Source organism: Octopus bimaculoides, chromosome 12, assembly GCF_046866305.1.
Source record: "Octopus bimaculoides isolate indiv1 chromosome 12, ASM4686630v1, whole genome shotgun sequence".
NCBI lineage: Eukaryota > Metazoa > Mollusca > Cephalopoda > Octopoda > Octopodidae > Octopus > Octopus bimaculoides.
This window is the reverse complement of record NC_142939.1, coordinates 66,183,310-66,199,989: the sequence shown is the minus strand read 5'-3', so window position 1 is coordinate 66,199,989 and position 16,680 is coordinate 66,183,310. Positions and strand designations below refer to the sequence as shown.

Sequence of the window (16,680 nt, the reverse complement as noted above, 5' to 3'; positions counted from 1 at the left end):
TACTCTGCATTGACAAGGGGCAACACCCTGAAACTAGTCTAGTCTGCAGATGCCAAACCAGCAGGGGGACACTGCTGACCTCCCCTGTTCGAAGGTTATAAAGGACACAGGTTTCGTGTGTCACATAGCTAGCTAGAGGCGATGGCTTCTTGGAGCTAATTCACGGCAGCTTTCGTCCTAATTTTGGGACTGCCATGTTGGCTTGGCGATAACTATTAATTTCCAGTACCGCTGCCGTAGTCTCCTTTAGAGAGACTTAGAAATATTAATAACTCTATTTCTGAAAACCAGTGGATAGATTCCACTGAAATTAGATAAATAACCTTCGAGCAGATAGTCAGCAGCGCCGCCTGGCTAAGGCTTGGCTACTCTGCATTGACAAGGGGCAACACCCTGAAACTAGTCTAGTCTGCAGATGCCAAACCAGCAGGGGGACACTGCTGACCTCCCCTGTTCGAAGGTTATAAAGGACACAGGTTTCGTGTGTCACATAGCTAGCTAGAGGCGATGGCTTCTTGGAGCTAATTCACGGCAGCTTTCGTCCTAATTTTGGGACTGCCATGTTGGCTTGGCGATAACTATTAATTTCCAGTACCGCTGCCGTAGTCTCCTTTAGAGAGACTTAGAAATATTAATAACTCTATTATATATATATATATATATATATATATATATATATGTATATATGTATGCATTTATGTATGTATATATATAATATACAATATATATACAAATATATATAAGGAGAGAGACAGATCTATCTCGATATATATACATGTGTGCATATATATATATGTGTGTGTGTATGTGTGTGTGTGTGTGTGTGTGTGTTGAAGCATATCTAATTATATATATATATGGATACAAATTCACACATATATCTATACAGATGCGCACTCACACACTCATGTCTAATATAACTTATTCTCTTTTCTCATCTTGTCTCTTATATTCTCAATCCAACGATTTCCTTTTCTCTCTTTCGTGTATTTTGTTCCTATTCGTACCCCCCCCCTACCAGAAATTCGATACCTTTAACTCGTTATTTTTAAATTAATCCGTATTTGCACATTGAAACTTATCCTATTTTCTTCCTTGTCTATCATATTCTACTTGTAATTTTGTTATTTTTGTTATTGCTGCCATTTCTCGGAATCTAAATACTGTAATGCAGCTAGAATTGAGGAAATACATTTGAAATTTCCTGAGAATCTATATTACCTTTCGGCATGTAAATGATTCATTGTCTACGGAAAAAGGAATGGGGAATGCAATACCCAGCGGAATAATGGGAGATTTGTGTTAAGATTGGCAATCCACATCATGGAACGCATTCCTATGAAGAGCAATCTCAAGACAAACCACACTGAATAGGTTTGTGGGTCGGCGTGGGGTGGGGGTCGAAGGACGCCGGAAATTTCTCCAGCCGTAGGAATGAAAACAAACCTATCTATTTGCAATGTTTCGGCTGTCAGGTGATGTAGGGCGGACCTAACACCGATTGTTGTTGATTGCACCTCCGGAGAAAACAATCCGGCAGAAAGCATCCTAGACAAGAGAATTAGCGCTTAGAAACGGGAAAATTTTGATAAGAACCAGCCTATTGCCATCTTTACGGTTTAAATTTACTGGCTGCGGACGCAGTTGTAAAGAGGCAACGCCTAAGAGCAAATTTTGGGAACTGAAATTGAGTTCCAAATCAACCGAGCACAAACAGGTATTTGATCTTTAAATGTCGAATGATGAAGGACGGCAACCTCTCTCTCCTCTGTCACTTCTCTCTCCTCTTCCCACCCCACCTTCTCTCTCTCTCACACACTCTCTCTCTCTTTCTCAGTTGATTATGTTGCGCTGTGAGAAATGGAAGACGACATAGTGGTTGCTTTGGAGCATTTCTTTAGAAACAGGAAATAGATAAGCGCCGAAGGCAATAACTTTTTCTCAAAAAACTCACGTGGCATACAATTTAATCCAACACACACACACACATGCGCGCGTGTGTGTGTATGTGTTTGCGTGCGTGTTTTTGTGCGTGCGTGTTTTTGTGCGCGCGCATTTGTGTACATATGAATGCATATTGCATGGGGTTACTAACCTTTCTTTTACTCCACCCAAGATTAAACTGGATATTTGAGCAATGTTTAAAAAGAATGAGAGAAACAAAGAATGGATCAAATAAAGAAAGAAAGAAAGAAACATAGATAGATAGACAGACAGTCAGACAGATAGAGAGATAGACAGATAGATAGAAATTAATGGTGCCCTCGATGGAGCGCAAACCCGATTCACTGAATGTTGACATGTGCACTGTATTCTTCTCTAAGTTGTCGCTACAGTTTAATAGCAAACGAAAACCGGTCTTTGGTTTGTGCTAAATCATTCTCTGGTGATAAACTGCTACTAACGTTCTGCTCAGTCACAACTAATCCATAGCTTACTAACCTACAACAAATTTCTTTTCTGCTGACCTATATCCTTGACCCTTGGTCTCTGGCCTTCTGCATTTCATCGGCTGCTTTTTTTTTTTACTTCCTATATTTATCGAAACTTCATTTAACTAATATAATTAGCTTCTGGTTTATTAGAGGTTTAATGTTTTCTCTCATAGCACTGAACATTTTTAAAACAAATTTATTACTTTTCTTCTAATATAATGACTCGTCTCCTTCAATTTGTAGTTACTACTGAAGATATACTGTTCACAAGAAATTTTTTCCAGCTTCGGAACGTCTCTTTGAACGAGGTTTTTTCTTCTTCTTTAATGTTAGAGAAGTGACATTTGTCGCAAGCATTTTCCTTCGATGTGTTCTATCGTCTGAAGTCGTTGACCTTTCAAGGTGGATTCCAACTTTCAAAACAACCATAACAAAAGATTTCCACCTAATCCAGAGAGCAGAGTTGGGAGAATTGGGAACAATAATCGTTTGGTGCTTTTGGAACCCTTACAGGTAAGACATGACACGGGAGCAAGAGAGATTTCATGGTACAGCTTTCATTTTGCTTTCATTTTTTGTCCATACTTCAGGCCACTTCCCTCACACTACTCTGCTGCTGAAATTCCTTACAATTTCCAAATAAAATCCTCCATAACATATCACCTCAATACACGAAATATGTCGTCTTTGTTACGATACTTCTCAAAAGGTTTTCATTGAATATTGAACAATGAAACATTTCTCCTTTAACTTGATTCTAGTTATTGTTCTGCCAATGGACAGAATGAAAATCTAGCGGCATGATGATACATCTTCAATATTGTTGTTGGTCACGGTTACAATGTTTGGTTCACTGGACCCACCTTAGGTTAAACAACAAAATATACATTTTCAGCAAAATTATGTGAACTACTTAGTTGTCTGGTGCATCGTCGACAGTTTTTCAAATCAATAATTTCGGATTTCAAATTATTAAGCACTGTTTAAATAAATTGGGACAAGATTCATAGACATACATTTAGGTTGATGTGTAAAGAGACGCAGTGTTAAACAACAGATCTCTATTTTTCCCTCTCTGTCTCATTCCTTCTTTCCTTTCTCTCTTTCTCTCTCTCTCTCTATTTCATTCTCATTCTCTCTACCCCTTTCTATCTTTCTCTCTCTCTCTCTTTCTCTCTCTCTCTCTCTCTCTTTCTCTCTCTCTCCTTCTGTCTCTTCCTCTCCTATGAGTCGATTCATAAACATGCATCCAGCATCGCTTTGTACATAGTCTCATGATTAAACTACACGGTTCTTCCTCTTCCCCACCCCTCTCTCTCACTCCCTGTAAGTTTCGAAGATGAATTTTAATAATCCGAATTATTTGATCTGTAAACGATACCTTTAAAGAGAAACCCTTCTTCAATCTTTATATCTACATATTATTTCGATCGGTGATATCTGCCGTCGTCAGCAGGTGCTTCATTTCTGGATGTGAACGAATTACTGAGCTGAATTCAAATACGAACTTTATAGGCTTAGAAGTAAAGGCTTATAATTCGAAACTAGATCCGGTTCAAGATGTTATTATTAAAATATGTCTTTCATTTCAAGATGGAGGTTACTATGTCATCTTTAAAACAAACAACCGAGAATGCTAAATTTATATAAAACTAACAAGTATATTGAAATGAGAGAAGTAGGAAGGACCAAAATAAAACAATATTCTATCAAATATATAACACAAAATGTCGTAAAAAAGTATGGGAAACTTTGGTAAGGTAGTAATTGAATTACGCGAAATTAGACGAAATGCAAGAGAAGGCAATCCGAGAGACTCTTAGAAAGGAACTTCGAAATGGGAAAGTTTAAGAAGTGTAAAATCAACAGAGCGATGTATTTCCGATTTTAGAACATAATTTATTTAGCAATAGAATAGTGGTAGGCGGTGTATACGACTAACAATGTGTCTAGCATGGATGTGAACGGTGACGAATTAAATATAGTCGTCAGGTGTATACAGAATAAATCCAATAAAAACCTCGACTGGTCTCTGCTTATATTTATCCATGTATTTATACGTATGTACATGCACACGCACACATACATATATATGAATCCATACACACAAACACACACATATATATATACAGAAAGAGAGAAAATGAGAGATTTACGAATTCATACTCAGTCACATATACACTTTTATGATATATACACGTTCATATGTATATATATGTGTGTGTGTGTGTACATATATATATATATATATATATATATATATATATATATATATATATATATATATATATATATATATATATATATATAGGAGTGTGTGTGTGTACGTCTTTACGTTTGTGTGTGTCGAAATATATGTTTCTTAGTTTGTGTGTATGTATTTCTCTCTTTCCTTCTGTGTGTGTGTGTGTGTGTGTGTGTGTGTGTGTGTGTGTGTGTGTGTGTGTGTGTGTGTGTGTGTGTGTGTGTGTGTGTGTGTGTGTGTGTGTGTGTGTGTGTGCTTGAACGTGTATAGACGGCTGCAATTAATAATCCGATATTGACCACTTGGCAGTGTACGTGAACATTTTCGGAATTTCTCAGGAATTCTCTTTCTCTCAGAATTCTCTTCCTGTTTACTCTGACTGAGACATTATTGAAATAAACAAATCCAAAATATCGTTGTTGAATAACATGTCTCACTTACGTCACACGAACAGAATGGTAAAGCCATTGATGTGAAGAACCACCAGGAATCTCTTGGGTCAAGCTCCCTACCTTGCTGAGCTCTTCCTGCCATTGGAACAGCTACAAATGCAATTTGGAGAAGAGCAGTTCTAGGTTTCAGGTTGCAGAGGGTTTCAAAAAGGGTGGCGTGATGATGAATCTGTCTCTCACTGACAGTTATTGAATCATGTTTTCTTCCTTTGCTTTGGATTTAGAGACGAGCAAGTTTTGGCACTGGAGATCTCACAATATGTGCCGTCCTAGCTGAGCGATTTGCCCTCATCAGTCAAACGAAAATGAAAGGTTATCCTCCATGAAAGCCTACCATAGCAGCAGGTGAGGCTAGGGGACCCCAATTGGACAGGAGTATGGCAGTGTCAAGCCTCATTTAATGCACTTAAGGCGGTGAACTGGAAACATCCTTAGCATTCCGAGCAAAATGCTTAGCATTATTATGGCCGTCGTCACGATCTAAGTTCAAATTCCACCCAGGTTGATTTTGTCTCTTATCCTTTAGGGGTCGATAAAATGAGTACCTGTTGAGCACTAACATCGATGTAATCGATTTATCAACTCCCACAAAATTGCTGGCCTTGTGCCAAAATTTGAAACCGACATCATCCAGAGCAGTGCAGAGATGCAAACATCATGTGTTATCCTGTACTATGACTACAAGGCAGCAGGCGTATCCAAATGTGGTAACAGCAGCTCCATATAACGGGGCAAGAGAAGGGACTGTCGAGAAGGTTCAACGAAAAGAATATCGAATCGAACTATTCGTTGTTGGGTTGCGACGCACCCAGGCACATGTGAGACACTATCTGTGGACACATTTGTGAGACACTATTAGTGAGACACAAGGCGGCGAGCTGGCAGAAACGGTATTTCATCTGTCTTTACGTTCTGAGTTCAAATTCCGCCGAGGTCGACTTTGCATTTCATCCTTTCGAGGTCGATAAATTAAGTACCACTTGCGTACTGGGGTCGATCCAATCGACTGGACCCTGCCCAAAAAATTGGGGTCTTGTTCCTAGAGTAGAAAAGAAACTATTAGTGCGACACTATTTGTGACACACTATTTGTCGACGCACAATGATTTAATATGTTAAAGAATCGCAATCTGAACCGTGGTCAGAAACAGATATGGCCACCACCCTCAAAACACGTAAGTCTACATACTTACAATGAAGAATTAAAGAAACTAATGATAGCTACATTATAATCAGACAAGGAGAGGAAATTACTCATTTAACTGACATTAACTGACGTGTATGAAATAAGTATTGGCGAACCGGCTGGAATATAAAACAGGGGTTACAGACATGAGAGCAGATACATCCCAACTGTTGTTGCTCTCTTGTAGGAGGCTTCAGGGCAGAGCTTTGGTAAAGAATTTCAACAATTATTTTAAAGTTTCAAGTCATTTTATTGTTTTATTCTGTTTTGTCTCTTGATGTACCTCATTAATTGCAACCTATACATAAATTATATGCATTTAGTAATAATTATTAAATAGTTAATGAGCAGTTTGGTACATAATTACAATTAATGTTTTGCCCTGTTGTCAGTTTTGCTTTACCAGAGCGAATGTGTGAGCGTGTTTGTGCGTTTGTGTCTGTGTGTATATACTCACATACACGTATATATATATATATATATATATATATATATATATATATATATATATATATATATATATATATATATATATATATACATATATATATATATATATATCGGATATATACATATCATTATGAATTTGACCCCCAAAAATGACCATCCCGAAATATAAGGATATATTTACATACATATATTATATATACATATATATTCATACATATATATATACAAATATAGCCATACATTTAATACATACTTGTATATATTCATTGCTAGCTTGCTCGATAAATAGACACCTGTGTATGTGTGCGTATGTTTTGGTGTGAATGTGTATGTGTGTGTGCGAGTCAGTGTGCATACGTGTGTATGTAGGTAAAGTTACCTACACTGCATTGACAGCCACCATTTTCTGCTGCTGTTGCAGTATTTACCACTTAAACATGCAACTGCACACTGCATGCTTCATTCATGCATGCTAACACACCCCCACCACAACCACCACAACCACCACCACTACCACGATTACTATGAATCACTCTAGAACTGCGACCACCAAAACCACCACAGACAGTACTACGACTTATAGAACCACTGTCATCTGAACAACTAACTACAACATCAACACCACCAACAGCACTGATAAGCTTACCACTACTACCACTGTCACTGCCACTACTGTTACCACCAGTACCACTACACTCACCGTCACCAATACTATAGCAGTGTACTACCATCTCTCTATACCACTGAATCCACTACTACTAATACTGCAACTGTCAATATAATTAGTTCCACCGACACCACCACCACCACCACTACTACTAGTATTACTACAAATAATAATAATAATAATACGACTACTACTACTGCTACTAACACTACCACTAATACCATTAGCATAACCACTACCATCACATCACAACCATCAATTGCTGTAATTATCATTTGTGAGGTATTTTCTGCCAAACAAACGCAACACGCACACAGACACACACACACACACACGCATGCGCGCGCGCACATAGCGCTCAGACATTCACACACTGACTCAGGAAACATGTATATATATATATATATATATATATATATATATAGGCATCACACACATGCATGCATAAGCATGAACCTTGATTGTGTTTATATGCATCACTACCGCTCACCCTCTACGCACATATATGTGTGCTTGTGTGTGTGTGTCTGTGTGTCTGTGTGCGTGTGTGCGTGTGTGTAAAGGAATGGGTATATATACTATTCACACGTGCAAATCGTAACAAATACACACACACACACACACACACACACTGCACTGTTCCAATGTGTAGGTAAACACACAGATAATTTCATGCGCGCATTCACATACACAGCAGCTAAAAAAACATACATGAAACGCACTCGCATACAATAAAGCTCGCACACACACACACACACACACACAGCAAGGCTAATACTCACATGAATACATACACAAGCAAATATACTTCAAACACTATCTATCGATTATACATATGCATACACACACACATATATACAGCAAATGCGCACAATCACAGATATTCATACACAATAAATATTAAACACATGCACACACACACACACACACACACACACACACATATATATATATATATATATGTGTGTGTGTGTGTGTGTGTGTGTGTGTGAGTGTGTGTGTGTGTGTGTGTGTGTGTGTGTGTGTGTGTATGTACGTATACGACGGGCTTCTTTCAATTTCCTTCTTCCGAATTCAGTCACAAGGCTTTGGTCAGCCGGAGGTTATTCTAGATGACACCTGCTGAAGGTGCCACGTAGTCGGACCGAACCTGGAACCATATGGTTGGTAAGCAAGCTACACTTACCACACACACACACACACACACACACACCAGTAGAATTACACACGCCTTCATGCATACAAGATATTCTGTACAAGCCCTACTTTATTCTTTCTTCATTCCATATTCCGTCATTCTGCCGTTCCATCATTCTATTAAACCGCTATCTATTTCTATATTATATTCTCGTCTTTCTCACAGATCCAACGATGTATTTTCCTACACATGTTGCTATCGCTGCTACCACGTGGCACTACAGCTGCTGCTGCTGCTGCTGCTTCTGTACCTTCTCCCCTCATCTCCGTCCCCCACCCCATCATCCATTTCTGCTGCCCTTTCTCTTTTCCTTATCATCTTACACTGGTTCATCTCTTGTCAAGGTTACAGCGATGACGAGACGACAGGATGTCTACAATAGAGAAACATAACTGGACGCTGGTCATTACAAGTACGACAAGAACAACAACAACAAGAACATATACGACGATTACTACCGCTGCTGCTCCTACAACTTCTAACAAAAAGCGCCATTGGTAAAAAGTTTGAATAGTTTCTGCGTTTGTTTCAAGAAGAAAGAGCAGGAAATGGCACGGAAGATATCACACCGCACACACATATTTATATTGTTAGTCATTATATTTTATTTTCCACGGATATAAAAGTGTGTTTTGCAATATATTGCCCGCTTCGGTGAGGTTTTATCTCAACTCAACTTGACTGATAGTTTATGGCGTAGATCAAAAAGGGATTCTATATTTTGAAACATGCGCGATGAAAGGTTACGGGCTTCGAAACCGAACGCTCTATAGAGGAAGTAACATTACATAGTAAATTCATAAATATTTCTTTCATATCATGTGTCATTTATATTGTGGGCAAAAGATAAATAAAACAGATATACTTTTTCACTGTGAATAACTTGTATAGCTTTGGCCCAGATTTATACAGCAATCCCTCGACTATTGCGGGTGTTACGTTCCAAAAGTCCCCACGATAGGCGAAAATCCGCGAAGTAGAAACAGTAATGTATATTTATTTTATTATTATACATGTTGGGGCGTATCAGAGTCAAGATTAGCCAGTTATTAATTTCGAAAATTAAATCACTATAGGAACACGATACACTCTGAGCAGAGTGTTGTATATCGATATAGGGCTGCACAATCGAATGTGTAATGGTATTTTATTATACGAAATTTCGTTTTCGAAAACATTGTCACATGATATATTCTGTTTAAAATTTAAAATATAACCCGCTCGAAATTACATTACAGGATTATCACCGGAGTTTTGGTTAAATTTCGGAACTTCAGTGAGTAAAATTGTGCTCTTCTATTACTCTCACGCAAACACACGCAGGAACATACACACATTTAGTATGCATATATATATATATATATATATATATATATAGAGAGAGAGAGAGAGGGGGGGGGGGGAGAGGGAGAGAGAGAGAGATAGAGAGAGAGATAAATATAGATATAGATATAGGGAGAGGCGTCGCTGTGTGTCAAGAAGGCTGTTTCCCAACCACGTAGTTTCGAGTTCAGTCGAACTTCGTGGCACTTTGAGCGAATGTCATTTACTATAGCCTCGAAAAGATTAAATGCTTCTGAACGGATATGAAAGAAACCCGTTCTATATATGTATAATTTAATGATTATAAGTTAAAGAAACTATATGTACATATATATGTACATATATATATATATATATATATATATATATATATATATATATATATATATATATATATATATATATATATATATATATATATATATACACGACGCTATACTAAACTGTTTATATACTGGCAAAAACGTTTGTGGGCGGCGAACACAAAAAAATTTAATCTTGCCTATTTACTTGTATCGCAATTTTAAATTTTGCCTTTGAAAACTTTTTCACTGTTCCCGGTCTGTTAACTGGTGCTGATGTAGCAACATTCGAAACTTTGTTTAGGTGAATCTAACTGAAGAGAACAAGCGTAATTTAGAAAGTTCAAGATCTAGGTCTTGTGTCATGCTGAATCTCCCCCGGAACTACGTTAAGGGTACACGTTTCTCTCTAGCGATCAGCAACTTGCATGTTAATTTCACGACCATATATATATATATATATATATATATATATATATATATATATATATATATATATATATATATATATATATATATATATATATATATATATATATATATATATATATATATATATATATATATATATAAATATATATATATATATATGTATGTATGTATGTATGTATATATATACATATATATATATATATATATATATATATATATACATATATACACGCATACATATATATATATATATATATATATATATATATATATATATATATATATATATATATATATATGTAGATATATATATATATTTATATATATGTATATATAAAATACATATACATACATGCATATATATATATATATACATACATGCATATATATGTACATATATGCATATATATATATATATATATATATATATATATATATATATATATATGCATATGTATATATATATATACGTATGTATGCATATATATATATATATATATATATATATATATATATGTGTGTGTGTGTGTGTGTGTGTGTGTGTGTGTGTGTGTGTATGTGTGTGTGTGTGTGTGTGTGTGTGTGTGTTGTGTGTGTGTTGTGTGTGTCGTGTGTGTGTGACGCTGACAACTGACTGTGAAACGAGACTAAATAAACAATATTTAACATACAAAACATAAAGATTAAGTAATTTAATGACAGGTTTATCTCCCGATATTGATAATCCCATTAACTACAACAGAAACAACAACAACAACAACAAAGACAGTAAAATCAAAATTGTTATTATTGCTGTTGTTGTTGTTGTTGTATTACAAATGAATGAATTAAAAATAAAATAAAAACCAAACGGAAATAAATGATTTTCTATCCCCACTTTTGTTCCTTCTGTGCATTCGTACATACACATACATTCATATATGTACATACTTACATTCGTATACGTACATACATACATACATACATACATACATACATACATTATATGTGTGTGTGTGTGTGTGTGTGTGTGTGTGTGTGTATGCATATAGTAAATATGTACAGGTGTATGCACATATATCTATGCAGGTATATAGAAATATGTGTGTGCATGTATATATATATATATATATATATATATATATATATATATATATATATGCATACATACATGCGTACACGCAAGATGTTTTACCTGCTTTAATTTGTCGGCTCTCAATCCCCAGTTATACAAACATACGCATGCACACACATACGAGCATGCATGCATAGACACATGACTATACACATACACACACACACACACATATATATATATATATATATATATACACACACACACACATATACATGTATATACACACACATATATATACACACGTGTGTGTGTGTGTATGTTTGTTGCAGGTATGTAATTCTGTCCGTTTCATTCGATGGGTGTATTTCTCCCACATTTTACATTATACTCTCCGACTGTCTCTCCTTCACTTTCTTTCCCCCACTCTCTCTCTCTTTCTCTCACTCACTCTTTTTCTCTCTCTTTTTCTCCAATGTGATCAGATGGAGGAACCTGGTAAGAGACCACGCTGTTATTCTCTCTGTGAAGGGAGAGATTAAGAAGGAGAGTAAATGTGTTTGACATCGTCTTCGTAGATGAAGCTGGCGTCAGAAGGGAAACAGCAACAGAGAAACCCCAACACCACCACCACCACCAACACCACCACCACCACCAATATCACAGTTCGAACGGCACGACGCCGCCATAACATCACCGCATCGGCAGTGGCGACGGCAACGGACGACAGCAACGGCAAGAAGAACAACCACAAACAGCTGCCGTAGCAGCGACAGGTGCAGCAGTAGTACGAATAGCATTAGCAGAGGCAGTAGTAGTAGCAGCAGCAGCAGCTGTGCTAGTGTTCCCACAAAACAACAACAACAAATGCCACAACAACAACAATTTAAACAGCGACAAATACAAAAGACAAATACATCTTTAATAACATTATCACTGCTACAATAACAACTTGTATTACCATTATCATTATTATTATTATCAGTAGTAGTAGTAGTAGTAGTAGTAGTAGTAGTAGTAGTAGTAGTAGTATCAACAGCGGTAATACTAATAATAGTAGTAATAATAATAATAATAATAATAATAATAATAATCTTTGTAGGTGCCAACACAGGTCTCACGAATACGGTAACAATAAGAAGCAGCGGCACCGCAACTGCCAGCCTCACAACTATTACTCATACTACTACTACGACTACTACTACTACTACTACTACTACTACTATTACTACTGCTCCTACTACAATAACAACAGCAATAAACACCAGCGTAACAAGTAATAATATCAATAACAGAAAGCGTAAAAATATCCAATACAAGAACAATAACAAGACGATAATCACTCTCGCCGCCATCACCACGGGCGCTGCGACAACACGAACAACAACAACAACAGCCACTGTGTCCTGTCCACCCTCCCCATCAGCAACAACAGCAATAACAAGAACAATAATTGCAAAAGTATTCGGTGCGGAATTTTTCAAAATAGAAAACGTGATGGATTTATATTTAAAAATATTTTAAAGGAACGGAGGGAGAAGAGAGAGAGAGAGAGAGAGAGAGAGAGAGAGAGAGAGAGAGAGAGAGAGTAAGAGAGGAAAGATAATGTGAAAGAAAGGCAGGAAGGAAAGAGTAAAGAAGGAAAAAAGAGGAATAGAAAGAAAGAAAGAAACAAACAAACAAACAAAAGTAAACGCGAAAAGTCCAGAAAGATGGGAAATTATTCGTTACCATTTTTTTTTAAAGAGAAAGTTTTTTTGGAATAATGTAAAAAGAAAACAAACAAAATAAAATGAAACAAGAATGCAATAAAAAAGTTTAAAAAATTGCTCCAACAACAAAAACAACAACAATCATAATAATAACGACTGAACGAATATTTGTTTAGCTTTTTTGCTTTTCTTTTTGTTCGTTCGTTTTTCTTTCGTTCCCCTTCGTTCACTCTGGTCATACAGACATATTATACACACAGCCATATACACACTGACTGTGTTTACACTCACCAGGCATTCTGTAACAATGTGGAGCTAAGGGTACTGGTTTCAATTCCGGCAAAGAATCTACCAACTATTGTCAGATACATCTCTCTCTTTCTCTCTTCCACCTTCTCTCTCTCTCTCTCTCTGTATCTCTCTCTCTCTCTCTCCTCCTCCTCCCTTTCTCTCTAATTCACTCGCGCGCACACACACCTACACACAGACTCACAGCTAATCCATCACATCTCTCCACCTCACCCTCTTATTCAGTTAATCCATCATTTACTGTTTGTCTGTTATACTCTTTCTCTCTCTCTCTCTCTCTCTCTCTCTCTCTCTCTCTCTCTTTTTCCCCTCTCTCCTTCACTCTCTCTTTTTGCCTTTCTTTCTCAATCTCTCTCTCTCTCACTCTCACTCTCTCCCCCTCTGAATATGTTTCTCTCTCTCTTTAGAAGTGTCTAAGTTACATTGTTTACACCGATATACACATATACATATATACATACGTATACATATACACATATAAACTCACGCATACACACACATACATATACATATAGAAACACACACACTCATCCACACGCGTGCGAAAACACACAGACCTACGCGCTCACACACACACACGGGGACATACACACACATACACACACGCACGCACGTATACACACACATTCACACACAAACACACCTACACAGAAAACTATCCCCTCTATACACATACATAATATTTCTCCTCACTCCTCTTTCTCTCTCTTTATCTCTCTCTCTCTCTCTCTCTCTCTCTCCCTCTCTCTCTTCATCTTTCTCTATCTTTCTGTATCTCCTTGTCTCTTTCTTTCTATCTTTTAACCTTATATATATCTCGCTGGCTTTTTCGCTTCCTTAAACACGAAAAAGAAAAAAAAAAGGAACCCTTGTTTTTTTTTTTTTGTCCCCACCAACCTAGAGAGTGAGGTGGGACCTGAGCCTCATATATGAGGGATCGAACTAGACGGACGTAGCAGGTTTCGACCCCCCTTAGGAGAAAATATACACATACAAACAATATATATATACATATATATATACATATATATATATATATTTATATATATATATATATATATATATATATATATATATATATATATATATATATATATATATATATATATATATACATACATGTATATATGATCATACACACTCGCATATATATCCCTATGTATACCACAACATAAATACAACACCTCAACGATAACAACAGTAACAAGAACACAAATATTTCTGCTCACACATCATGGTATATTATCTACAAATCTATGTGATCTATATTCTCGTCATGACCATCCCCACAGTGGTATGTGATGGTAAGTCAAGCTTTAAATTCTTCTTCTTCTTCTTCTTCTTTTCTTTGTCGCTGCTGCTTTTGATGAAGGTATTTTGCTTTGTGTATTTGTCACCGTTAGGCTTTAATTATTTGTTGTTAGTGCAGTTAATTTTGTCACTATTTATTATTATTATTATTATTATTATTATTATTATTATTGTAGCGTGTCTGTTGTAATGTCCCCTCTCGTCCGACTTTCCCCATTGTAAATATAGGAATTTGTTTTCGTTATTACATAAGACAACAAAATGCACACGTCTTCGAGTTGTACTCAATATCTTGGGCCCTTCAGGCCAGTAACAGATATTATCAATATTATCACCAAAATAATAATCATCATCATTACTATCATCATCGCCATCGGCATCGCCATCAACAGGAATATTTACTATCACCGGTGCCAACTTTACCGTTCATCCTAAGTCCGAGGTCAACAAATTAAAACATCGGCACACGTACGGGGACCAGGAGCCACAAAATCAGCGGGACTGACCCCTTCACCAAATTTCAGGGCTTGTGCTTGTATTAGAAACTGGCAGAACCGTTTGCAAGCAGGACAAAAAGCTTTGCGGTTTTTCTTTCGGCTCTACGTTCTGTGTTCAAATTAGATCAAGGTCGACCTTGCCTTTCATCCTTTCGGGTGTCGAGAAAATTCGAACCAATCAAGTACTGGGTTCGAGTTTTCCCCGCTCAAAATTGCTTGTCTTGTGCCAAAAAAAATATATATTATTATTATTATTATTATTATTATTATTATTATTATTATTATTATTATTATATGTTGTGATGCTTTCGTCTGTAAAGGAGTAATGTGTAGAACGTCAGACAGTAGAATGATGTGTCAAATATGTTGTTATTGTTTGGCATATACTGGGTTCGAATATCGCGAAGTTTCCGGGTGGCAGGATAATAATAACATATATGATACGAGAGAAATACTTATGTTCATATAATTTCCTGAAGCTCCCTACTAAAAAGACAGGATGCTCCGTGTGCCTAAGCAGGGAATCGTTACTAGATTAAGTACAAGAGGCGATATATACGTCTATAGCCCACACGAACTGGAATTTAATGTTCTATGTTTATGTGTGACAATAAGGGCGATTGATTAACAGATTCTTTAGAACGTCGGATAAAATTCCCATTAATAATTTGCTCATGATTGATTACGTCCCGAGTTCAATCCTTGTAAGGGCTATTTTGCACTTCAACATTCCTGAGATCGATGAAATAATGTACCAATCAACTGAAGCTATTATTCTAGCCCCAGTTGTCGGAGTCATCGATTTCCATCAACCTGCTGGCTTTAAGACTAAGTCAAAAATAAAAGTTATTTCTATGATTCTCTAGGCCCCTGTGTTTGTAGAGTATTAAGGGGAAAGCAAAACGCCGGGCCCAAGGCACAGGGCTCGAACTAAAACTGTCCTACGGTATTAACTTCCGTTCTTTTTTCATTTCGTCAGTTAAAATTCCGGTAAGATCAATGCTGCGTGGACGCAATTCATTGCTCCTGGGACCCACCATAACATAAATACCAGTTAAATTCTGACTGAACTAGCTGGGCTGCACATGTCCATATATTTCCTGTATCC

General features: G+C 36.7%; 1 protein-coding gene and 1 long non-coding RNA gene across 2 annotated transcripts in view; one reads left to right on the top strand and one right to left on the bottom strand.

Moving 5' to 3' along the window:
* Positions 1-13,870, bottom strand: part of LOC106884479 (uncharacterized) — a 29,119-nt gene extending 15,249 nt beyond the window's left edge. Inside the window, exon 1 of the long non-coding RNA XR_001411246.3 lies at positions 13,747-13,870. This is a non-coding gene — a long non-coding RNA (uncharacterized LOC106884479). The remainder of the gene's footprint in view (positions 1-13,746) is intronic.
* A 1,010-nt stretch (positions 13,871-14,880) lies between these two features.
* Positions 14,881-16,680, top strand: part of LOC106884488 (neuronal acetylcholine receptor subunit alpha-2) — a 292,828-nt gene continuing 291,028 nt past the window's right edge. The window contains exon 1 of the mRNA XM_089361243.1: positions 14,881-15,068. Within this exon, the coding sequence (XP_089217369.1) occupies positions 14,999-15,068 (70 nt within the window). The 5' untranslated portion in view covers positions 14,881-14,998. The remainder of the gene's footprint in view (positions 15,069-16,680) is intronic.